Source organism: Xenopus laevis, chromosome 7S (assembly GCF_017654675.1).
Source record: "Xenopus laevis strain J_2021 chromosome 7S, Xenopus_laevis_v10.1, whole genome shotgun sequence".
Taxonomy (NCBI): domain Eukaryota; kingdom Metazoa; phylum Chordata; class Amphibia; order Anura; family Pipidae; genus Xenopus; species Xenopus laevis.
This window is the reverse complement of record NC_054384.1, coordinates 4,287,576-4,314,303: the sequence shown is the minus strand read 5'-3', so window position 1 is coordinate 4,314,303 and position 26,728 is coordinate 4,287,576. Positions and strand designations below refer to the sequence as shown.

Below are 26,728 nucleotides of genomic sequence, written 5' to 3'. Positions count from 1 at the left end.
GAATGGCCCATTCTAAGCAACTTTTGAATTGGTCTTCAATATCGATTATATAATATAAAGGTGAACAGCCCCTGTAAAGGAGACGTAAAGGTGAAATGACTAAGGGAAGCCAAATTGTTGGTTTAGTTTCTAACCAAGTACCCCCAAGTGTCTTTCATAATAATTTCACCAGCGTGGGAAAGTTTTCACCATAAAATCTTGTATTCTAATTCCACCGTGTAGAACTTTCCCTTTACTTTACTCACATTCACCTGCCCAATAGGAATCAGGCATAATCCAATGAATTTCCCAATTCTAGGGGGCCCGAAGCTTAGCAGCTGGACTGACCTTGGGGGAGCCCAATATATTGGCACCCACTAGTCATTTCACTTTTACTTTCACTTTTATTTAGAATTCTAACAGGATAAAAATGAGTGGGTAAAGGAACGACTAACTTATAACTTTACTGTGTTTGCAACATAAACCGTACCAACACTTAGGCTATTGAACATAGACACGGAACTGATGGGCCCTCCAGCCATTCTCACTGCATATTCACATTATCTACTTGTTCTACAACACAGAAAGCAAAGGGCAATGGCACAAGCAGTATTATAACACCCATGTGATTTCTCTCAGGCAACAATCACCCCTCCGTCGGCAAAGCTTGCAATTGGTCTGACCCTGCCAGACAATGCCTTTGCTCCTAGTGCCTTGGAGGTTGTGAATAAGCCCACCTTGTTATATAAAAAATAAATAACAGCAGAGCCAGAAATTAAGGCTGCTTAAAGGATAAGTAAACCTTTAAAATAAGTGAATGTATAATAGATGAGGGGGCTATTCTAAGAAATTTTGCAATGTACATTCATTATATATTTTTTTTAATTCCAAGATATTAAGGGATACATGTACTGTTAATATGAATGAATTTTGTTACAACAGCTCCACCTGCTGGTCAGTTTCCCACCAGTCTGACCAGCAAGTAGTCAAGTAAATTGTCAGGAGAAAGAAAGAGGCTGATGTTCTTCTGCTTAGGAAAGATGTGAGAAAAGTTTCTAATTGTTTTCCTAAGCAGAAGAACATCAGCCTCTTTCTTTCTCCTGACAACTTCCTTGACTACTTGGTGGTCAGACTGGTGGGAAATTGACCAGCAGGTGGCGCTGTTGTAACAAAATTCATTCACATTAACAGTACATGTATCCCTTAATATCTTGGAATTAAAAGAAAATAAATAATGATGTAAATGACAAAAATGCTTAGAATAGTCCCCTCATTAATTTTACATTCACTTATTTTTAAGGTTTACTTATTCTTTTGACGTAATAGGATAAAAATCGCTCAGCGGTTCTTGGGCTGGGACTTAGGAGCCACAAAGTGAAGTGAGAAGCCCTGTTGGGACTATTTGCTGGCTGCATGGACAAAGTTATTAATGAACGAGGGGTTTATTACCCTCCTACCCACAAACGACATGATCCCATCAGAGGCTGAGTCTCTGCACGCCTTCTATTAACAGTACCTAGTATGGCTCTGACAACACAGTTATGATAATTAAATATGATTACGATGTTAATTAAAAGGCAGGACCACAGTCTGTCCCTTCTGCACTGGTGCATTGTGGAAAAATCACCAGCCAGGGCTGCAGCAGCTGTGATAGTGCAAAGTCCTGGTCAGAGAGAACCTCGAGGAAGACGCTCATTCCCTTGTGGTGTTGCTGATTTCCTCCAAGCAGTGCATTGTGGGTGGCCGCCCAACATGCACTCGCACAGCAGCGGGTCGGGCGGACGTCATTGGGCGGCGGAGTGAGGAGGGAAGGCAGCCTGTAGGGTGGCAAGGTCACGGGCATCTGCAGATGAATAAAGATCACTCTGACCAATCATAGACAGCGCCATCCTCAAAGTGCTCCAGATATTATCAGACATGGCACTTTCACAACCACCACTCTGTTGCTGCATGCTGAGAGCCTCCAGGAAGTGCTCAATGGCCTCCCTAATGGGGAGAGAGGAACATTCACATTACACACAAGTAAATCCACTTTTCCCACAGTATTGAATGTAACCAGGAACAAAATGGCCTCTCTGTGCTTTCAGCTCCTGCGCTGCTCTGTTTCCCATGGTCCCATGCTTTGCTCTGGACGAAAATACTTCACCTTAAAGGAAAACTATACCCCCAAAACGAACACTTAAGCAACAGATAGTTCATATCATATTAAGTGGCATATTAAAGAATCTTACCAAACTGGAATATATATTTAAGTAAATATTGCCCTTTTACATCTCTTGCCTTGAGCCACCATTTTGTGATGGTTTGTGTGCTGTCTCAGAGATCACCTGACCACCAGGTACTTCAATACTTCAACTCTAACTGTAACAGGAAGAAGTGTGGAAGCAAAAGACACAACTCTGTTAATTGGCTCATGTGACCTAACATGTATGGTTTGTTGGTATGTTTGTGAGTACAGTGAATCCTACGATCCCAGGGGGCGGCCCTTATTTTTTAAAATGGCAATTTTCTATTTATGATTACCCAATGGTACATACTACTAGAAAAGTATATTATTATGAAAATGGTTTATTTACATGAAGCAGGATTTTACATATGAGCTGTTTTATGCGATATCTTTTTATAGAGACCTACATTGTTTGGGGGGTTTAGTTTTCCTTTAAGGTCAAGGTCACACATGGTGTTTTTACATTGCATTTTTAAAAACGTACAGCCGAGTGTAAATACGCACAAAATGAAGCCCTATTGAAAATATTGTAATAAACACTATAGCAATTCCCATGGGGCGCTTGCAAGCCAACATCCGCCACAAGACGACAGTATTTGCATTTTTTAGCAGAAACGCCAAGGAAATACCATATCATTGATCTCTATGGGATCTGCAGGTTTGGAAATACACTTCAATGAAATACGGTGCATTTTTTCAACATGGCGGGCCAAACTCTCGCAAGATGAATTTAACATATACGATTTACTGCATTGCGTGCTGGTGACGTAATTACGCTGCGTATATACGAAAAGTACGGCTATATTCTGCATGTTGTTTTCCACTTGGCTTTTTTTCACAAGAGTTTGCTAAAATTCTTTTTGTGTAGAACAATACCAAGTGTAACCTTGCCCTTACGGTAACTTTTAGTATGTTATCGAATGGCTAATTGGTCTTCATTTTTTTATTGTTTTTGAATAATTTAGACCAATTCGGCAGCCTTCTGACGTCGGAGCCCATTGCTCCTTTTTGCAATTTGATCGTGCGGCCCTAGGGCCGAATGTTTGGATTAACCCAATATAGCCCTGCCGTTGGTGGGCATATTGGTGAAAGATCCGTTCGTTTCGCGGTGTCACTAAACAAGCTGATCTTATAGTGTATGGCCAGCTTAAAAGTAAAGCTCCCCATAGACGCGACGATTCTTCTTGCCGAACGACCGATTTTAGGGAAGTCCGACCAATCCTTTGAAATTATCGTGCAGTTAGTGGGATTCGAACGATCGTACATTTTACGAATTTTCGGCCGATATCTGTCAGGAAATTGATCGTCAGGTCAAAAAAATCTTTGTCGGTCACAGTGCAATCTATCTATGTTTGTAGGGCGAAGCAGGCAGCTCCCCTTTGTTTTCCTGGAAAATTGGTCTTTTTAGTTGATGGTCAATTCGTATGATCGTACGATCGTTCCGAGAAAATCGTGGTCTCACGATGAGGATCTGATCTTTTAAAAATCTCAACATCTATGGCCAGCTTTATAGTGAACAATCCCTTCAATGCTGGTCTTTCTAATATAAAGCAGTTTGTAGGTAAAAGGGCTCCCTCTAGTGACCCAACAACCCTCCTTTACATGGAATACTCTCCAGACAACTTGTCTCTGGTTAGAGGAAAGAGCAACCCAAGGAACATGCAATTGAGAGAATAAGAGATTAATATGTGGGTTTTTACTGACAAAGCCCTTGGGCTTATTTTATTATTCATATTCCACCCCCCACCGAGATAATCTCATCTCTTACCACTTATCACATACCTATGTGCCCCCAAGTTAATGCAGGCAATTCCTAGGTTGTATCTGGAGCGGATAAATCCCGGCTGAAGTTGCAGCGCCCGTCGATAAGCTTCCACTGCTGCCTCACTATCATTCCCATTGGCAAGTGTCGCACCAAGCTTGTTCCACAGCAAATAATCCTGCCGGGACCGGGAGGGAGAAGTGGTCACAGGATGGGAAACGACGGGCAAGTTTCATTATACACAGTTCAAACGACAATAAGGTATGTGCAGAATGGGCAGAGTCGGACAAAATAGGAAACAAGTATATGGGATAATATAGAGTATAGATACTCACATCAGGGATAATATGAGAGGAGACTATAGCGTATCGATACTCACATCAGGGATAATAGTAGAGGAGACTATAGAGTATAGATACTCACGTCAGGCCTTTGGCCCAGGGCAGCAGTGAAGCAGTCAACAGCTTTTTGATACTCCCCACTGAGATTAAATAGGACTCCGAGCCCACACTGTACATCAGGGTCCACCTGAGAGGGGTCGGAGTTCACGGCCGAGAGGAAAAGCTCCCGCACGTCTGAAAATACAGAGCTGACAACACAAACCGGTAAGTCAGATAGTGTCAGACATACAGTCTGTGCTGGTGCTTGTCTGGGGGCATCTAGGGAATCACAACCAATCACAATGCTGGTATGTCTGTAGTTAATACACAAAGTCTGTATCTTACACTGTATTGCTGGTATGTCTGTGACTAGTGCATTACAAAACATCAATTTCCCACTGTGTGACTGGCAGGACAGTGCAATGTACCACATCAATCTCTTGCTTTGTATTGTTGCAGTGTCCAGGGTAAATGCATTTTCCCCACTGCATTGCTGGTGTATTGATGCAATGCACAATATTAATTTCCCACTGTTGCATGGCACGTCTGGAATTAATGCAAAGCACCATGTCCATTTCCAACACTGCCATTAGAAATCACGGGGCCCTGTACAACATTTTCTGGGCCCGCCCACCCCAGATCCCCTACACCCCTGACTGGGGTTAATGTCATGGGCAAAACCTTTTCCTACAGAGACTAACTCAGATATCAGAGGTGAATGTTGTGCACATGAATCTACTAGGGATGCACTGAATCCACTATTTTGCATTCGGCCGAACTCCTGAATCCTTCGCAAAAGATTCGGCCGAATACCGAACCGAATCCAAATCCTAATTTGCTTGTTTTGTGATTAAAAAGTCATGCAATTTCCCTCCCCGCCCCTAATTTGCATATGTAAATTCGGATTCGGTTCGGCCAGAATCCGAATCCTGCTGAAAAAAGGCAGAATCCTGGATTCAGTGCATCCCTAGAATCTACTCTTTATTGCTAACAAAACTGATGATAATGTTATTTCATGGCAGGGACCACCAGAGTTTGAACCTTTTTTTATTGCAGGCAGAAAAGGCAGACTGATTGTGGTTCAATGAGAGGGGCATGTACGCTTTTGGGCTAATTTCTCAAGCCTCTCGGCACACACACCCCATGTACTCACTCTGACAGGAGGGTCCCGAATGAACGAGCCCGTGAAGCGTTACTAGAACTCTCTTCTTTAACAAGATGACTGTATTTCGGGTTGTGCCTCAGCCATTCCCGGAGCGTGTGACACGCCTGCTGCTGGAGACATTCATTGGTGTAACTCACAGCCAGTGCCATAAGGGCGCTCAGATTGTCCGGTTTCAGATCAATACACCTGAGACAGAGAAACAGGGATGTGAGAAGAGGAAAACATGTAATGGATGATAGAATGGGCAGAACCAGGAATAGGCCTGACCTGCGCAGAGCACTGATAGCTGCCAGCTCCTGCTCATTCTCTGCCTGTGTCGTGCCCAAGTACTGCCAGGCCTGGGAGCGAAGAGGAGAATACAGAATAAAAAACTTAGAGTTTTAAGGGTTTCAGTTATAAACAACTCAATTGCTCTTGACACTAAACTTGACTGTAACACATTGAACAACCCGAAATGCAGATCTATTACGCTACAGTTTAGAGAAGCGATGGAAACCCTGCAACAGGATGATAAAAATAATAATGCACTTCTCTATATTCAACTAATATAAGGGAAATAAGCATTGGTGGGTGAGAGCAGCCACCCTTGCATGACAGCTAAACTGTCCTCTTTAACTGGCCCTCAGTGTGCTAATCTCCATACAAGGAGCCAGTGAGGGGACATGGCCAATGTGATAAGAATATTGTGAGTTCCTGGCACTGGGTTATTTCAGCATTTGTTCTGTGGTTTCCCATATACAATTTCATTACATTATAGGAAGGGTTGGCACCTCTTCAATCACTGGTTAGTTCCTTCCTCTGTGCCTTTCTTTGTTGGTATTTGTTAGAGAACTAGTCCATTCTGTGTGCCACAGCACATGGGACACTCTTGTTTATACCTCCATATGCTGTGGGTCCCTTTTCACTGCCACTTCAAACAGTCTCACGGCACTGGGAAGGTCTCCCTCTCGCAGGTGCTTCAGACCCTCCTCAAACGGAAGGGACACCTCAGAGAAAGGGTTGTTGTCTTCAAACATGTATCCCTACATGACAAACAAATACATCATCATGAAGCCATTAGCATTAGGGAGATGCAAATATGATACTGGGGAACAGGGCTGCCATCAGGGGGCACAGGGAGTACAGCTGTACTTGGCCCGGGGCTGGAAAGAAGCCGTGCCGAAGACCCGAAGTTGAAGTCCTGACGCCGCAAAAAGACCCAAAGTTACGAAAGGAGCAGAAGAAGTAGAACCACTGAACACCAATGTTTTTTTATTGTATTGAACCCCTGGCCACCAATAATTTTTTAAAAAATATTCTATGGGGGGGCCCTGGCGCAATTTTTATTTATGGGGGGCCTGACCCCCAATGTTTTTTTTCTTTAACTTTTATGGGGGCCCTGGCGACTATAGTTTTTTTGTTTTTAAACTTATAGGGGGGGCCCTGACCACCAATGTTTTTTTCAAAAGCTTTTATGTGGAAGCTTGGCAGACAATTTTTTTTTTTTTTAATTAAAATTGTGAGGGGGTTTACCATTTTTAGCGCTGGTGTCTGTGTGGAGTTTTACTGTGGTGTGGGTGGGGCTTGGGGGCAGGATCTGGCATGGGCGGGGACCAGGGGGCCCAGAAAATGTTGCTGTATGGGGCCCTGTGATTTCTGATGACGGCCCTGCTGGAGAAGTAGAAGAAGAGTCACCTTATCAATGGATTTGGAAGACAAGTCCTGGAAGTCTGAGAGCCACGGATGAGCTTCTGCATCTCTCTTGGCCATCTCCTCCCATTCTTCCTGAAGTTTGTCCCAGAAATCCACATCTGACTGCAATTAGAACCCACAAGACAAGCAATGACTCCCTGCAACGTGCTAGCTGCACAGTAACTTGCAACGACAGGCAGCACTTCTTATTTGTAAATTGCATTGGATTTTTTTTCTCATACCTCCACTGCAGCTTTGGCCTTTTCAAAGTCCTTTTCCAAAGGAGCGAACTGGTCCACCCACTGCTCAGCCTGCAAGACACACAGTGTAAGTGGTAAAGCCATTGCGAGGGGCTGAGTGTGTGTTTGTGAGGCTTCCAGCAGCAGAAGAGCATAGAAAGGACACAACTCGTGAGAAGGACATGCACAGAAAATATGTGCACAAAAAATAACATGCATACACATACTCACTCTTTTGTCAGTGCAAAGCCTAAAAGAAATTAGAGAGAAGGTAGAGTGCAATCTATAGAATTATCAGAAATGCATGGGAAGAAGCACCCTTCTCCCCACAGAGGATTATGGGAAAGAGACAACCCCCAAGAGCAGAAAACTGCACCGACAAAACCTATAGCATCAAGGCATGGAAAGGGTAAGACCATAAGCAACCTGTATTTAAGGGGTTGATCAACTTTGAGATGACTGTTAGTATGATGTAGAGTTGGATATTCTGAGACATTTTGCAATTGGTTTTTATTTTTTATTATTGTGGTTTTTGAGTTATTTAGCTTTTTTATTCAGCAGCTCTCCAGTTTGGAAAATCATCAGTCTGGTTGAATATGAATATATGAATAGGAGAGGCCTGAATAGAAAGATGAGTAATAAAAAGTAGCAATAACAATACATTTGTAGCCTTACAGAACATTTGTTTTTTAGATGGGGGTCAGTGACCCCCATTTGAAAGCTGTAAAGAGCCAGAAGACAAATAATTCAAAAACTATAAATAATGAAGACCAATGAATGAACGTACTAAAGGTTAACTTGAAGGTGAACCACTCCTTTAAGGACGTCTCACCAGCAATACATGGAAAGAGCCTGACCCCCAACGGCATATGGCAGGGACACACAGGAGGCATCTGACCCCCCTCCATTAATTAGTCAATTCAAGACCCCCTGGCAGCAAACATTATGGATGAGTGAGCTCTAATACATCTTCTAGGCATAAGGAGCCCTCCTATAAGATATATAGGATCATTCATCTGACACCAAACTCCTGAATGAAGGCAGAATGAGGAGAAACAGATACTGAGAGAGGAATAGTGAATATAAACTTGATTATTTCAGAAACAATACAGAATTTTTAATTGATTGTATTTAGAAAGTTTCTTATTTCAGTATGCCGAAGCTTGTATTAAATTTTCATTTTGGCGATAGTTCCCCTTTAAAGGGATACTGTCATGGGTAAAAAAATTTTTTTCAAAATGAATCAGTTAATAGTGCTGCTCCAGCAGAATTCTGCACTGAAATCCATTTCTCAAAAGAGCAAACAGATTTTTTTATATTCAATTTTGAATTCTGACATGGGGCTAGACATATTGTCAATTTCCCAGCTGCCCCAAGTCATGTGACTTGTGCTTTGATAAACTTCAATCACTCTTTACTGCAAGTTGGAGTGATATCACCCCCTCCCTTTTCTCCCCCAGCAGCCAAACAAAAGAACAATGGGAAGGTAACCAGATAGCAGCTCAAGATAACAGCTTCCTGGTAGATCTAAGAACAACACTCAATAGTAAAAACCCATGTCCCACTGAGACACATTCAGTTACATTGAGAAGGAAAAACAGCAGCCTGCCAGAAAGCATTTCTCTCCTAAAGTGCAGGCACAAGTCACATAACCAGGGGCAGCTGGGAAATTGACAAAATGTCTAGCCCCATGTCAGATTTCAAAATTGAATATAAAAAAAAATCTGTTTGCTCTTTTGAGAAATGGATTTCAGTGCAGAATTCTGCTGGAGTAGCACTATTAACTGATGCGTTTTCCAATGACAGGATCCCTTTAAGTAGGATGCAACCAGGTCCGGACTGAGAATTAAAATAGGCCCTGGTATTTCAGGTACACAGAGGCCCAATCAGCCCACACAGAGGCCCACACAGTCCCCACAGATTGCCAGTCCGGGCCTGGATGCAACACCCTCCACATGGGAAAGGTGACTATGAGGAAAATACCCCAGGTATGAATGAGAACGGCCTACGATAATTGGTACAGTGCCCCATACAAGCAAGAAGTAAAAGAACTATTGGACAGGGAGGCAGCAGGACAGACAGAAAGTGGAGAAAAAGGAGAAACAGCAAAGATAAAATGAGACATAGAATGTGGGAGCCCCAGAATGAGAGACGAGACACCCCCTAAACGATGGAAAGACACCGCCAGTGTGATGCACAGGGTAAACAGGTTAGAAGACTCAGGGAATGCAAGTAAAGTATAGAAGCAGAAATAGGATGGGAATGTCTAATGCATCAGTACTGGTCTCCTCCCTCTCTCCTCTCCCACTCTCTCAGGTTAGGTCACTACCTGCTCATGTACAAACTGTTCTGACCACTGCTCTGCCTGCGAGACCGTCTGGGAGGGAGTACTTGGAGCGTGCGAGAAAGACAGCTCTCCGTCCCCTATCCTCTTTACAAACTGTAAGAACTGTGAAGGAGAAAGAGGAGGCGTGAGGCAAAGAACTCACTGAAGGAGAAGGGACAGACAGAAGATGGAATGAGACAGACTGGCAGATGAGACATAAAGGAATGAAACGTCAGAGGAAGACATAAACAAAGTGAGAGAACAGAGAACAAGAGACTTGGGAGGCTGCACTTTCCCATCGCTATACCTGGGTGTTTGCAAGTTTAGGATCTGTTACTTGAGACACAAGAGATTTGGCCTCTCTTTGCAAATCATCCTCCGGCTGATACTCTTCAGTCCTAAATAGTGAGGAAAAACAGGAATCAGACTGGAAAACAGAAATATGGTGTGGGAGAAATGAAATATGATAAAATAGATAACAAAATAGTAAAAAAGGGTCAACAAAGCCTATACAAAACATTAAAGGGGTTATTCACCTTCCAACACTTTTTCCAGTTCAGTTGGTTTCAGATTGTTCACTAGAAATAGACTTTTTTCCAATTCATTTCTATTTTCTATGTGTGACTGTTTTTCTAATATTAAAGTGTAAAGAGTCATTTTTTACCTTCTAAAGCAGCTCTGAGGGGGTCGCCGACTCTGTAACTAAATCTAAATTGATACATTTAGTTGATCCAATTCTTCTCTTTGTCCCTGCTGAGTAGAATCTCTGGGTTTCATTACAGTCAGCTGTTAAACTTGATACAATAGTTGCTAATACTCCAGAGATGCCGCTGAGAAATGTATCAACTAAATGTTGCAAAATTGTAACAGAATCTGCAACTGAATTACTGAGCTGCCAGACTGAAACACCAGAGACAGGGACATTCAAAATTAAACTTAGATTTTGGAAAAAGGGTAAAAAATAAAAGATGGAAAGCAATTGAAAAAAAGTCTCTAATTTAGGGGAAAGAATCTGAAACCAACTGCAAAAAACGGAGGTGAACAACCCCTTTAAGGGGGCACAGTTAACAGGTGCTATTTGCCCCAGTCTAGTAACCTATAGCAACCACCCAGCAGTTAAAGTAATGAAAATAAACTGCCATGAGTTATTGGGCCTGTACTGAACTTTGCACTTGTTACCACATTCCTCTCTCTCTCCCTTTCACTGCAAATGTGAGTTACATTTTCCTCCCTCACCATTTTTCTGCCATTGCCCCCTCACTTTCCCCAAGCCAAAGCTTCTCTTCTGACTGTTGGAGATATTCTTCTGCCCAACGAGATGGTGAGGCATGGGGATCTGTAGGGAGAAACAATAGCTATAAATGTGTGTGGGGAGGAGGGGTAGTATTTGAAAGGGACAGTGAGGAAAACAAACAGGGTGTCCATAATGGTAACCTTACCTGCCTGTTCTGTGAACTCTCGGCTCCAGTCCTCCTCTTCCACAGGGTCCACTTCCACCCCGAGGAATTCTGCTGACCACTGTTCAGACAACGCCAGATCTGCAACACCTGGTGCTGACAAGAAAGTGAAAGAACATCATGAGAAAAGAATCATGGGAACTACATTACAAGTGTATATAGTGACAAATGTAAGCTCTGTGGGTTAGAGACCTCTTTCCAAGGTTGCACATACAAGTGGAGAGAATACAGATATAATAAATGTTATATGTTTGTTCTAAAATAAAATGGCTACATATCCCGTATATCAGTTGCCTCACCTCTCAGCGGCTCTGGGCGGAAACTGCTTTGTTCAATTTCTTGCATCTCCGCCAAGAGACCGTCCATCTTAAAAGTGTGGGGGGCACGAGATTGCAGGGATGGCGCCCGCGTGTGCAGAAATTCTGAAACAAGCTATGGGGCAATTTAAACCATAAGATTATGCCACACAAAGAGAACATTTACCAAGCTCTTAGGTTATTAAGGTTTACTTAGAAAAAAAAATGGCGACATACTGTGTGTCTCTTTACCAAGCCTGCTCATCATCAACATCATTCCCTGACAATTTAACTTTCTTGCAACAGCCGCCCTTGCCTACATTCCCAGGCACATGCAATTCTCACAGAAACTTAAAGGGGTTGTTCACCTTTAAATTATCTTTTAGTATGATGTAGAGAGGGGTATTTGGAGACAATTTGCAATTGGTTTTCATTTTTTATTATTTGTGGTTTTTGACTTATTTAGCTTTTTATTCAGCAGCTCTCTGATTTCAGCAATTGGTTGGTAGGGTCTAAATTCCCCTAGCAACCATGCATTGATTTGACTAAGATAAGAAAGATGAGTAATAAAAAGTAGAAATAACAATACATTTGTAGCCTTACAGAGCATTTGTTTAGTAGATGGGGTCAGTGACCCCCGTTTCAGATCTGGAAAGGCTTAGAAGAAGGCGGCAAATAACTCAAAAACTATAAAAAAAAAAATAAAGAAAAAATGAAGGACAATTGAAAAGTTGCTTAGAATTGGCCAGTCTATAACATATAAAAATTATTGTAAAGGTAAACCACCCTTTAACTTTTAGTAGGTTATAGAATGGCTCAAGCAACTTTTCAGTTGGTCTTCATTTTTTCAGTTTTATAGTTTTTGAATTATTCACATTCTTCTTCTGAGTCTTTACAGATTTCAAATGGGGGTCACCCCATCTAAAAAAATGCTCTGTAAGACTACAAATGTATTAGTATTGCTACATTGTATTACTCATATTTCTATTCAGGCCTCTCCTATTCTTATTCCAGTCTTTTACTCAAATCGGTGCATGGTTGCTAGGGGAATTTGGACCCTAGCAAGCAGATGGCTGAAATTGCAAACTGGAGAGCTGCTGAATAAAAAGCTAAATTACTCAAATCCCAAAAATAATAAAACATGAAAACCAATTGCAAATTGTCTCATAATATCCCTCCCTACATCATACTAACAGTTAATTTAAAGGTGAACAACCCTTTAAGGTTTCATTACTGTGACCTGTCAGTGAGAAGTCTGCAGCAAGGCCACAGAGGGAACTGTACACACATTCCATTCCCTGCATGATCATATTATGGGATGCTAATCACCAATGTATTCTTTTTAACATTGGAGACGTTTCATTGTTGTGTTTAACAGCGAAGGACATCACAGGTTTGTCATGTTGTATAAAAGCCTAGAAATCAATAGGACGTGCTCAGTGCTAAACTACATCTGGGAACTCTGTAACTGCGTGAGCTGGGCCAGTACACAGAAAGGAACCTCTTCTCTGCTCTAAGCTTACTCAATATTACCGATTGTTTAGATTCTATTATATTATTGTCTTATTTTTATGATCTGAAGGTAGGAAGGACAGGAGACAGAAAACCTGAAGCAAAGAATGTAAAGTGTTTCTGTCTATCTACCCTGCCTATGCCCTATTATAAAGTGACCAGCCTGTCTGAGAGACAATAAAGGAAGAAGCATAACATCTTCACAGAAGCTGAGGAAGTGATACAATTATACATTCATCAATTCATGCTTCTAACAGAGAGAGGAAGGTCGGTTTATTTCCATAAAGACTGAGAAAGCACCCTACTGCTAAAGAACTTATAGCGAGCCGATCCTTTCTCACCTCATCTTCTGTGGCTTCTCCAAGAGGCTTTGATACCTAAACACAAAAAAAGGAGAGGGGGTGCATATGAGAAAGCAATACATGATTTAACACATGGGTCTCTTAGTGTTTTATAATTGAAGGAGTATAAAACTGACAATAAGTGGAAGGGAACCGCCCATTAGATGTCATTCCGGTAAGTATATAATCATGAGGTGAGTGCAGGCTTCCCTATACCACAAACACAAGTCACTCACCACAGTGGCTCCCGGGGGCCACGACACATGCTGCAGTCCTTCCTCTCGAAGGGCCTTGTCCTGAGTGAAATGATTAGTCAGTTTCATAAGGGGGTTGGATCCCCCACATTCAGCTTCAATTAGTCCACGCATTGCCATGGTGACACTCTGCTAGCAAAAAAAGGCAGGTAGGTTAGTTTTTACCTGACAAGCAGCATAATTCAATGTCTGAGTGAGAGGAATAAGAGAAGGGCAGGGGGTATGTAGTTGTCATGTAGAGTCACAGACAGGAGTGAGAGGAATAAGAGAAGGGCAGGGGGTATGTAGGAGTCATGTAGAGTCACAGACAGGAGTGAGAGCAATAAGAGAAGGGCAGGGGGTATGTAGGAGTCATGTAGAGTCACAGACAGGAGTGAGGGGAATAAGAACGGCAGGGGGTATGTAGGAGTCATGTAGAGTCACAGACAGGAGTGAGAGGAATAAGAACGGCAGGGGGTATGTAGAAGTCATGTAGAGTCACAGACAGGAGTGAGAGGAATAAGAGAAGGGCAGGGGGTATGTAGGAGTCATGTAGAGTCACAGACAGGAGTGAGGGGAATAAGAATGGCAGGGGGTATGTAGGAGTCATGTAGAGTCACAGACAGGAGTGAGAGCAATAAGAGAAGGGCAGGGGGTATGTAGAAGTCATGTAGAGTCACAGACAGGAGTGAGAGGAATAAGAACGGCAGGGGGTATGTAGAAGTCATGTAGAGTCACAGACAGGAGTGAGAGCAATAAGAGAAGGGCAGGGGGTATGTAGTTGTCATGTAGAGTCACAGACAGGAGTGAGAGGAATAATAGAAGGGCAGGGGGTATGTAGAAGTCATGTAGAGTCACAGACAGGAGTGAGAGGAATAAGAGAAGGGCAGGGGGTATTTAGGAGTCATGTAGAGTCACAGACAGGAGTGAGAGGAATAAGAGAAAGGCAGGGGGTATGTAGGAGTCATGTAGAGTCACAGACAGGAGTGAGAGGAATAATAGAAGGGCAGGGGGTATTTAGGAGTCATGTAGAGTCACAGACAGGAGTGAGAGGAATAAGAGAAGGGCAGGGGGTATGTAGGAGTCATGTAGAGTCACAGACAGGAGTGAGAGCAATAAGAGAAGGGCAGGGGGTATGTAGAAGTCATGTAGAGTCACAGACAGGAGTGAGAGGAATAAGAGAAGGGCAGGGGGTATGTAGGAGTCATGTAGAGTCACAGACAGGAGTGAGAGGAATAATAGAAGGGCAGGGGGTATTTAGGAGTCATGTAGAGTCACAGACAGGAGTGAGAGGAATAAGAGAAGGGCAGGGGGTATGTAGGAGTCATGTAGAGTCACAGACAGGAGTGAGAGGAATAAGAGAAGGGCAGGGGGTATGTAGGACTCATGTAGAGTCACAGACAGGAGTGAGAGCAATAAGAGAAGGGCAGGGGGCATGTAGTTGTCATGTAGAGTCACAGACAGGAGTGAGAGGAATAAGAGAAGGGCAGGGGGTATGTAGGAGTCATGTAGAGTCACAGACAGGAGTGAGAGGAATAAGAGAAGGGCAGGGGGTATGTAGAAGTCATGTAGAGTCACAGACAGGAGTGAGAGGAATAAGAGAAGGGCAGGGGGTATGTAGGAGTCATGTAGAGTCACAGACAGGAGTGAGAGCAATAAGAGAAGGGCAGGGGGTATGTAGGAGTCATGTAGAGTCACAGACAGGAGTGAGAGGAATAAGAGAAGGGCAGGGGTTATGTAGAAGTCATGAAGAGTCACAGACAGGAGTGAGAGGAATAAGAGAAGGGCAGGGGGTATGTAGGAGTCATGTAGAGTCACAGACAGGAGTGAGAGGAATAAGAGAAGGGCAGGGGGTATTTAGGAGTCATGTAGAGTCACAGACAGGAGTGAGAGGAATAAGAGAAGGGCAGGGGGTATGTAGAAGTCATGTAGAGTCACAGACAGGAGTGAGAGGAATAAGAGAAGGGCAGGGGGTATGTAGGAGTCATGTAGAGTCACAGACAGGAGTGAGAGCAATAAGAGAAGGGCAGGGGGTATGTAGGAGTCATGTAGAGTCACAGACAGGAGTGAGAGGAATAAGAGAAGGGCAGGGGGTATGTAGAAGTCATGAAGAGTCACAGACAGGAGTGAGAGGAATAAGAGAAGGGCAGGGGGTATGTAGGAGTCATGTAGAGTCACAGACAGGAGTGAGAGGAATAAGAGAAGGGCAGGGGGTATGTAGGAGTCATGTAGAGTCACAGACAGGAGTGAGAGGAATAAGAGAAGGGCAGGGGGTATGTAGGAGTCATGTAGAGTCACAGACAGGAGTGAGAGGAATAAGAGAAGGGCAGGGGGTATGTAGGAGTCATGTAGAGTCACAGACAGGAGTGAGAGGAATAAGAGAAGGGCAGGGGGTATGTAGAAGTCATGTAGAGTCACAGACAGGAGTGAGAGGAATAAGAGAAGGGCAGGGGGTATGTAGGAGTCATGTAGAGTCACAGACAGGAGTGAGAGGAATAAGAGAAGGGCAGGGGGTATGTAGGAGTCATGTAGAGTCACAGACAGGAGTGAGAGGAATAAGAGAAGGGCAGGGGGTATGTAGAAGTCATGTAGAGTCACAGACAGGAGTGAGAGGAATAAGAGAAGGGCAGGGGGTATGTAGGAGTCATGTAGAGTCACAGACAGGAGTGAGAGGAATAAGAGAAGGGCAGGGGTATGTAGGAGTCATGTAGAGTCACAGACAGGAGTGAGAGGAATAAGAGAAGGGCAGGGGTATGTAGAAGTCATGTAGAGTCACAGACAGGAGTGAGAGGAATAAGAGAAGGGCAGGGGGTATGTAGGAGTCATGTAGAGTCACAGACAGGAGTGAGAGCAATAAGAGAAGGGCAGGGGGTATGTAGAAGTCATGAAGAGTCACAGACAGGAGTGAGAGGAATAAGAGAAGGGCAGGGGGTATGTAGGAGTCATGTAGAGTCACAGACAGGAGTGAGAGGAATAAGAGAAGGGCAGGGGGTATGTAGGAGTCATGTAGAGTCACAGACAGGAGTGAGAGGAATAAGAGAAGGGCAGGGGGTATGTAGGAGTCATGTAGAGTCACAGACAGGAGTGAGAGGAATAAGAGAAGGGCAGGGGGTATGTAGAAGTCATGTAGAGTCACAGACAGGAGTGAGAGGAATAAGAGAAGGGCAGGGGGTATGTAGGAGTCATGTAGAGTCACAGACAGGAGTGAGAGGAAGTTGCCGGGAGTTATTGGGAGTTGCTGGCCCTGAGGCAGAGGCTGTGTGACACAGACAGAGGGGACAGAGTCAGAGGAGGGAGAGTCCATGTGACAGACGGGGGGGGGGGGCTGAAGTGACAGAGAGAGAAGAACGAGCCGGGCTCTCATACATAATTACAGCGGTGACAGGCAGATCGGTTCCACAGCCTCAGCCACTCACGTGACCTCGGTACCGTTCCCCGCAGCAACAATGCCGGAAGTGATGTTAAAGTTCGGCGACCGAACTCCTGTGACACGTGATTTGTTTCCCCTGACACTTGTGACGTGACACTAATAACAATCTCTACAGACTGTGTGTGGGTAAAGTGGGCGGTGATTGCGCTCCTAGCGGCGGCTCCTGGCACTGTGACTGTGAGAGAAAGGCGAGGAAGTCTGTGGGCAGCTCAGTGCTGAAGCTAGTCACATACATACAGAATGTTCCGCAGGGAAAATACCCACACGACTGCATTAAGGGTTGGGCAAACACAGTTATGTACTTGTAATGCGATGCCACGGACTTAATTCCCGGTTCTGTATGGAAATCTCCCGCTTCTGTAGTGCGCATGCGCGTGTTCCAGCCACACTAGGGATACCTGGGAAATGGGACAAAATGGCGGCACTAGAGCCGGGTAACCAAGGCAACTGCTTGTCCTAGTGCCCTAAGCATCTACACTGCTGTCAGTTCATCTCCACTAGCTCCTTCTCTGGCCAGTTACCCCCCATTTGAATCCCAGGGGCAATACACAAGTCCCAAGCCTGGGTGGGGTAGTTCTCAGAGGAAAAGTAGCCCAAGCTTGTACATTTACTGAAGAACAACTGAAAGGAAAGAACTGGGTGGGGTGTTTGTTGTATCTTTATTTCATCATTCACTTGTAGTTGCACTGGGGGCAGAACATGATACTAATACTGGAGAATAATCATTTCATTGTGTGAATGAGACACCCCCCATGTCTACCTCGCCCAGCAGGACCGTCTATTGTTCACCTCAAGAACAAAAAAAAAAATATATATATATATATACATATATATATATATATATATATACACACACACACTTAGGGTTGCCACCATTTCCTATTAATAACATTGGGATCATATCACTGGCCTTCCTATATATTTATCTTTATTCCCTATTAATAACATTGGGATCACTGACCTTCCTATATATTTATCTTTATTCCCTATTAATAACATTGGGATCACTGACCTTCCTATATATTTATCTTTATTCCCTATTAATAACATTGGGATCACTGACCTTCCCATATATTTATCTTTATTCCCTATTAATAACATTGGGATCACTGACCTTCCTATATATTTATCTTTATTCCCTATTAATAACATTGGGATCACTGACCTTCCTATATATTTATCTTTTTTCCCTATTAATAACATTGGGATCACTGGCCTTCCTATATATTTATCTTTATTCCCTATTAATAACATTGGGATCACTGGCCTTCCTATATATTTATCTTTATTCCCTATTAATAACATTGGGATCACTGACCTTCCTATATATTTATCTTTATTCCCTATTAATAACATTGGGATCACTGACCTTCCTATATATTTATCTTTATTCCCTATTAATAACATTGGGATCACTGACCTTCCTATATATTTATTTTTATTCCCTATTAACAACATTGAGATCACTGACCTTCCTATATATTTATCTTTATTCCCTATTAATAACATTGGGATCACTGACCTTCCTATATATTTATCTTTATTCCCTATTAATAACATTGGGATCACTTGCCTTCCTATATATTTATCTTTATTCCCTATTAAGAACATTGGTATCATATCACTAATCTTCCTATATATTTATCTTTATTCCCTATTAATAACATTGGGATCACTGACCTTCCTATATATTTATCTTTATTCCCTATTAAGAACATTGGGATCACTGACCTTCCTATATATTTATCTTTATTCCCTATTAATAACATTGGGATCATATCACTGACCTTCCTATATATTTATCTTTATTCCCTATTAATAACATTGGGATCACTGACCTTCCTATATATTTATCTTTATTCCCTATTAATAACATTGGGATCACTGACCTTCCTATATATTTATTTTTATTTCCTATTAACAACATTGAGATCACTGACCTTCCTATATATTTATCTTTATTCCCTATTAATAACATTGGGATCACTGACCTTCCTATATATTTATCTTTATTCCCTATTAATAACATTGGGATCACTTGCCTTCCTATATATTTATCTTTATTCCCTATTAAGAACATTGGTATCATATCACTAATCTTCCTATATATTTATCTTTATTCCCTATTAATAACATTGGGATCACTGACCTTCCTATATATTTATCTTTATTCCCTATTAAGAACATTGGGATCACTGACCTTCCTATATATTTATCTTTATTCCCTATTAATAACATTGGGATCATATCACTGACCTTCCTATATATTTATCTTTATTCCCTATTAATAACATTGGGATCACTGACCTTCCTATATATTTATCTTTATTCCCTATTAATAACATTGGGATCACTGACCTTCCTATATATTTATTTTTATTCCCTATTAACAACATTGAGATCACTGACCTTCCTATATATTTATCTTTATTCCCTATTAATAACATTGGGATCACTGACCTTCCTATATATTTATCTTTATTCCCTATTAATAACATTGGGATCACTGACCTTCCTATATATTTATCTTTATTCCCTATTAATAACATTGGGATCAACCATCATTTTTACTGGATAGGCCTGCCAGGTGGCAACCCAATACACACTTGAGGAGAAAGAAATATACACACTTGAAAAGGCCTCTTATAGCCTTATGTATAGCACCATGGGTTCTGGAGAAACATTATTTTGTTTCTACTATGTACTGTATTACTGTATATGGCTGAAATGACAATAAAATCCACTTGACTTGACTCAGCTTGTGCCGGCGGTTTTACTTTAATAAAGGCAGGCTTCAAAAACATTCATATTTTAAAGGATAAGGAAACCTTTAAAATAAGTGAATATAAAATTGATGAGGGGAGCTATTCTAAGCACTTTTGTCATTTACATTCATTAGATGTAAATAAAATATACAACACTACTCAACTTTTCAACTGGCCTTCATTGTTTCTTCTTATTCTGACTCTTTCCAGCTCAAATTGGAACCCCATCGAAACAAGTCATTTGTAAGGCTACAAATGTATAGTTATTGGTACTTTTTATTACTCACTTTTCTATTCAGGCCTCTCCTATTTCTTTTCCAGTTTCTTATTCAAATCAATGCATGCTTGCTAGGGTAATTCAAATCCTAGTAACTGGATTTTTGAAATTGCAAACTGGAGAGCTGCTGAATAAAAAAGCTAAATAACTAAAAAAAAACTGTAAATAATAACAAAATAAAGGCCAACGGCAAATTGTCTCAAATTTTGACATGAAACATACTAATCATTTTTCCAGCATGCTGCATTTTATTATTTTATTCATTCATGGTCCTGTAACTCCTCGGTGACTTCTAATATATTTATTACAGTAGGGGGTGCATTATCCACTATGTAGTGCCCACTGAGGCAAAGTCAACTCTGGTGTAAGATGTAATGTTCAGTAAAATCCACACTTTAGTGAATTTGCGGAGTAACGATCATTCGCCAGAGTGAAAAGTCACCTCGCGATAGAGTGCGAATGAACACTAGTGAACGGTCCCATTCACTAGCGAATTGGCGTCTGTGCCAATCTGCCCCATAGAGAGCTGTTCCGAGGTGATCCAGAGAGCAACACCTACACACTGAGATGCTCCACAGAGTAGAAGTCACAGATAAGTATAGCAGAGCAAGCAGGCACCAATAGAGCAGAATGATGCCGGTAGGGCAAGATTGAGTCTCTGTATCGGTCTTGCATATGCTGCAGCCAATCAGTTGAAGTCCAACGATCTCCAATTTCACAGCTATGAAGTGATAAACCAGATCATGGAGAGAGCGGTCTTACTCACACCTCCATAAGGATTCACATACTTATTGTATTCTGGCACCTGAATATGGGGATTGAATGTAGCATTCAATTGATAACATATAATACACAAAAGCCATGAATATCTTGTAAATTATATCCTTGTAAACTGTGACTAGTGATGTCATCGGTTATAAATGGTGAGTAGTGATGTCATTTCTGTCACATGACTCACTAAAACTTGTGTATTATAATAAATAAAGTAGTCCTTGTTGGAAAATATGAGGATATTAGAAGTCATCTCGGTGTTCCATGACTCGGCTGTATGGTCATGGAACTTCTCTGTGACTTATATTTTATAATATCCTTATATTTTACAATAGGGGCTACTTTGTTCACCATATAAATATAGGAAGTACATTAATACTAACAACACAAAATTGGCACCAGGACACGAAAAATGGTTGGAGAATGGCCACAGCGTTTAATAACAATTGCAACTGATATTTTATAAAAACTTAGCCAGCCTTGATTAATAAATCAGGCCGCCCTATGCTTAAATCAGCTCCGACTTACTACCAAGTCCAGTAGCCAATGAACTAACCATGACAGATCCTCCACGCTATGACAATTTTTTTTTTTAATACAATTCATACATTTTACTGGGTGGGCAATGAATCTCCTTCTCAGTGGCGTAACTAGTTAACCAAGGGCCCTGGTCCGGAAGTTACAACTGGGCCCCCCGTACGCTGGTCGCAGTCTGGACAACTACTGGACCATTACTGACTTAATATCATAGGACTGAATTTAAAAATATAATACATAGAATAAAAGAATATTTGTTATAAAGGACTTAGTGCTATAAGACTTAAATGAGTATTCAACCTGTTTGGAAAAAACCCGTTTCCCTGCATCAACTTGCACTATGAGCTATTTTAGTAACCCTGTATTTATTTGAACTTATTACCAATTAACATGTATTAAGTGTATCGGTTTCCATGATTTTGCCCAAACATCAGTGGCTCTTCTTGAACAAATTGCCAAATTATATGGCATGACATGCACATGTAAATATTATAACCATGGCATATAAACATAAGTCGATTGGACAGGTCAGAAGCTTTCTGTCAGCTAATGATAAGATCTCTGCATGTATTGCCAATCTGACCATATCAATGGGTGACTGTCATTAATTTCTGTTGGATATAACTTTCATACGATCGCTGTCACGTCCAGAACATCGTCTGATTTGTGTTTTTTTACTACTTTATTTATCTGAATGGTTAGTGGCAGGTCGGAAGATTACAACGGATGGTTGTTTGTCGTACATATGTGGGCAGCTTAACTTAAACTCTGATTCTGGGCTTCATTACAAAAGCTATATACCTTGCCCTAATAAACAATAAGTAGAAGCTGACACACAAAGAAGTCGTTTATTTTAAATTATTTTTATTTTTTTAACCAGTGGTTTAACTAGAGACCCACAGACTATGCTATCCCCATAATCCTTGCACTGCATCACTGCTCTTGACTTAAGTTGTGCCACTGTTTACAACCACCCCACGAAAAGGCCTTTCCACTGTACAGTATCCGGCACTGGTTACAATTAGGGATGGACCGAATCCAAGATTCGCTTCGGGATTTGGCCAGGATTCTGCCAAATTATATTATATTTAGTTAGACAATGGGCAAGGTGGGGGGGCATAAACATTATTTTGATGGGCGCATCTAGAATTGGGGCTTCCAATCTTTTCTGCCTATATTTTTTTCAGCACCGACTCCCCTCTTTCTTATGCCAGCACTGAAAGCACCATTTATACCAGATTGGGTGGAACTAAATGATTCCCTCCCAGGGAGCCTGAAATGGAAACGTTTATTAAAGGGGAACTATCGTGAAAATGGAAATTTAATATAAGCTTCATCATAGTGAAGTAAGAAACTTTCTAAATACAATCAATGAAATATTCTGTACCATGTCTGAAATAATCAAGTTTATCTTCACTATTCCTCTCTCAGCCTCTCTTCATTCTGTCTTCATGCAGCAGTTGGGTGTTGGATGAATGGTCAAATATATCTTATAGGGGGGCTATAAAAAATATATAAATAACTGCCTTTTGCACAAATCCTGCATGTAGAGAGACATGATGTCTAGTGATTTTAATAGAGTGAGCTCTAATACATCTTCCAGGAAAAAGGAGCCCCCCTATAAGATATATAGGATCATTCATCTGACACCCAACTCCTGAATGAAGACAGAATGAAGAGAAACAGATGCTGAGAGAGGAATAGTGAAGATAAACTTGATTATTTCAGAAACAATGCAGAATATTTAATTTATATACATTTAAAACGTTTCATATTTCAGTATGCTGAATCGTATTTTACATTTTCTAGATAGCTCCCCTTTAAATCCATGCCCCCGCAACTGTCAGTTCACTGGGTTAATAAGCGGTGGAGTGTGCAACAAATAAAGAGAGTGACTGACGTTTCAGCGTGGGGGGAAGAGGTAACGGTGGAAGGCAGAAGGACTTCAGTTTGCTGGACATGGCAGCTATTTCAGGGTCCTGTGATTCATGACTTCACAAGTCTGGCAAATCTGAGGACACTAAAAAAACATAAAGAAACAGTGGATTTTAAGCGCCTCCCAAGTCCAATAACGGGCAGGTAAACAGGAAACTAGGGATGCACCGAATCCAATATTTTGGATTCGGCCAAACCCCCGAATACTTTACGAAAGATTTGGCCCAATACCGAACTGAATTCGAATCGTAATTTGCATATGCTGATGGGAAGGGGAAAACATTTTTTCTTCCTTGTTTTGTGACAAAAAGTCACGCAATTTCTCTCCCTGCCCCTAATTTGCATATGCAAAATAGGATTCAGATTCGGTTTGGCCAGGCAGAAGAATTCGGCCGAATCCTGGATTCAGTGCATCTCTACAGGAAAGTTATTTAGCTTTCCCAGCAGTAAAGACATTTCTACTGAATATGATTCTCTTCCACTCACCTTCACCAGCAGGACTAAATCCATAGTTCTGTACGGCTGCCGGGAAAAGAAGCTGCAAGACTTTTCCAAGGTCATTTCCAGAATTCCCTCGTCTCTTCCAGCCGGGCACTCCCTGTAGGCAACTGCAGAGCATTCAGCACTTCCCCCAAAGCCTCTGCAATGGCACAAACTTGAACATAAACACAGGGCTGCAAGAGATTGGGCACTAGGGGTGATTCTTTCTGTATAACACTGATAGGGGTGCAGATTTAAAGGGGTGGTTGACCTTAAAATTACGTTTTAGTGTGTTATAGAATCGCCAACTGTGAGCACCTTTTCAATTGGTCTCCATTTAGTTTTTTTTATAGTTTTAGAATTGAATGCCTTCTTGTTCTTCTGACTCTTTCCAGCTTTCAAATGGGAGGTTGCTGATCCCATCTAAAAAATGAAATGCTCTGTAAGGCTACAAATGTATTGTTATTGATACTTTTTATTATTCAACGTTCTATTCAGGCCTCTCCTTTTCAGATTTCAGTCTCTTGTTAAAATAAATGAAAACTTTTTTTGGTGTGACTGTTCCTTTAAGGGCCCCCATACTGTCCAGTAGGGAACGAGACTCCAGGATTCCCTTTAAACACTATAAAATCGCTTTTTTACAGTAGGAAAGAGAAGTTACAATGAATCACGTGAATTATTCTTAACCCTTGGGCCCCAAAATGGATGCCTAGCAATATTCCATAATGTGGGGGGTCCCTGAGCTAAAGGTTAAGCTGACAGAGAAGTAAAACAGGGCAGAACAATTCTCAGTAACAATTAATAGGGAGTATGGGGGATCACAGAAATCAGGCTGCTCATATTCGTAGTCTCAATGATGCTGTGTCACACAACTAGAGGACTGCACCCCCCCCCATGCCTAGTGAATGGGCCGGTCTCCTCCGTACGGGGTGGAACAGCTGCCATTGGATACGGGCAGCGCAGTCTCTTCTCAGAGCAGCTGAGGCATCCTGGAAACGTGCTTGTAAACCATAGAGCTCATCTCTGCGCTGGTTGAGTGAGAGAAAGTGTGCGACCTCCAGCGGCCAGGGGATGAATTACAACACGAATTCAAATAAATCCGTTGTCCCTGACACGCCCCTCACTACTCTCTGCCGCGCCTTCCCTACTTATACAACTACGTGCAGTCTTGTGGCGCGTAGTTGTTTGGCGGGAGTGATCAAGTACCTCAGCGTTGGTGCCACACGCAGTAGTGTGATTAGGATACGGCAGGCTGTTGGTTGTCTGCTCTCTAGCTTGTCTCCCTGTGCTCACATTACTTATACTTTTATGAGAGTATAAACAGCAAATAAAGACAGTTTTATTCAAGTTAGTTGCCTGCTTCTGCTACTGCCACCTGATTTTTGCAATATTTCATCAGACGTCATTTATATTTTCTAGTCACAGTTGGAGTTTTTACCAGAGGGCTCGCTGTGTCAACTGAAGGGCTCTTCTCCCAGTGTCAAACCTTGTACCATTACTTGGGTTGCCACCTTTTCTGGAAAAAATACCGGCCTTCCTATATATATTTATCTTTTGTCCCTATTAATAACATTGGGATCAACCATCATTTTTACTGGTCAGGCCTGGAAAATACTGGCCAGGTGGCAACCCTAACTGCTACTGGCACCAGCAACAACTACTTCCCGACTCCCTAATTCATTTCTGGGATCACATTGAGCCGGACGAGGGGAAACAGGACAGAACGGGTCTGGGTTGGCAGTGTCCATGAATATTGGGTTTTCTGGGGTCCCACCAGCCTAATCCGATATTGCCGTCAGTCAGAGCATTAGGGCTCGTCAGGCTGGTGGTGTCTGCTCTCTAGCTTGTCCCCTGTGCTCACAACTGATACTTTATGAGGGAACAACAGCAAAAAAGACTGTTTTTTTCAAGTTAGTTGCATTCTATGGCAGCTGTCCCCAGATCTTTCCAATATTTCATCAGTTTTTTTTTTAAAAGTAGTTTATTTACGTTTTCTTTTACAAAAAATCAACAAAGAAAAGAAACAATTGTGAATTTTGTTGCTATTAACATAAATCCTGTGTGTTCATGTCGGTTATACATATGTTTAGCTTTACATTGGCTCATATGTTCACAAACACACATAGGGTTGCCACCTTTTACAGAAGAAAAATACTGGCCTTAATATATGTTTATCTTTTATCCCTATTAATAACATTGGGATCAACCAACATTTTTACTGGCCAGGCCGGTAAAATACCAGCCAGGTGGCAACCCTACCCACACACACGATTGTACAGATCTGTAGCAGTAACTTATTATGGGGAATCCGGGAGAGACACTTCAGGCCAGGCCCGGACTGGCAATCTGTGGATTCTGGCAAATGCCAGAGAAGCTGTTATGAGGTGCCGTAGACAGTCAGTATTTAGTGGGCTGGTGGGGGATGTTTGGGCCTCTGTGTTACTGAAATTCCAGGGGCTATTCTGATTCCCCCAGTCCCCCGATGCTTCGGCCCCCAGTCAGGGTGACCCCGTTTTTTTTAAAATTTTCCCCGAGCCCGCCCAGAATGTAGTTTAAAACAGGAGTGTTTTTTTTTTATCAACTCCTTCCCCCAGGGTAACCCCTAGGGCGTAGGGGGTCAGCCACTTCATTTCAATTTTTTTCTTTCTGTAAAATAAAGCGGCCCCCGTAAGACTTCTAGTTTTATTTGGGGTAAATCTATCCACCCCTTTCCCCGTAAACAATCAAAAGCTAGGGGGGTTTTCACCTTTTCTGGGAAAAAAACCGGCCCTTTCCCTTTTTTTTTTTGGTTTTTTCCCTATAAATAAAAATTAGTTATGTTAAAACTTTTTTTACCCGAGGCAGGTTGGAACCTAGTATCTAGGGTTGGACTGGGGCCCGGGGGGGCTTTTCTGTTTGAACTCGTGGGGTGGTTTAGCCGGGTTTTAGAGAAAAAAGGGGCAAAA

General features: G+C 42.0%; 1 protein-coding gene and 1 long non-coding RNA gene across 6 annotated transcripts; both read right to left on the bottom strand.

The window, feature by feature from the left end:
* Window positions 1-1,702: 1,702 nt before the first annotated feature.
* Window positions 1,703-17,113, bottom strand: pex5.S (peroxisomal biogenesis factor 5 S homeolog). 5 transcript variants are annotated; one of them, XM_018227271.2, is made up of 16 exons: window positions 16,955-17,113; window positions 13,592-13,738; window positions 13,356-13,391; window positions 11,506-11,638; window positions 11,189-11,302; window positions 10,986-11,085; window positions 10,057-10,147; window positions 9,753-9,872; window positions 7,427-7,495; window positions 7,188-7,307; window positions 6,392-6,535; window positions 5,781-5,851; window positions 5,502-5,699; window positions 4,392-4,557; window positions 3,989-4,146; window positions 1,703-1,965 (listed from the first exon to the last, which is right to left on the bottom strand). In XM_018227271.2, exons 2-16 carry the CDS (start codon window positions 13,727-13,729, stop codon window positions 1,764-1,766), a joined length of 1,860 nt encoding a protein of 619 aa, XP_018082760.1. In that variant the 5' UTR covers window positions 13,730-13,738; window positions 16,955-17,113; the 3' UTR covers window positions 1,703-1,763. The 5 variants fall into 5 exon arrangements, with proteins under 5 accessions (XP_018082760.1, XP_018082764.1, XP_018082761.1 ...); XM_018227275.2 differs by having other exon boundaries at window positions 11,189-11,296; XM_018227272.2 differs by having other exon boundaries at window positions 13,592-13,741; window positions 16,955-17,097.
* A 6,017-nt stretch (window positions 17,114-23,130) lies between these two features.
* On the bottom strand, window positions 23,131-24,142 carry LOC121396192. Its single transcript, XR_005962875.1, has 3 exons — window positions 24,102-24,142; window positions 23,790-23,943; window positions 23,131-23,388 (listed from the first exon to the last, which is right to left on the bottom strand). It is a non-coding gene; the product is annotated as an uncharacterized LOC121396192 (long non-coding RNA).
* Between the last annotated feature and the right edge of the window lie 2,586 nt (window positions 24,143-26,728).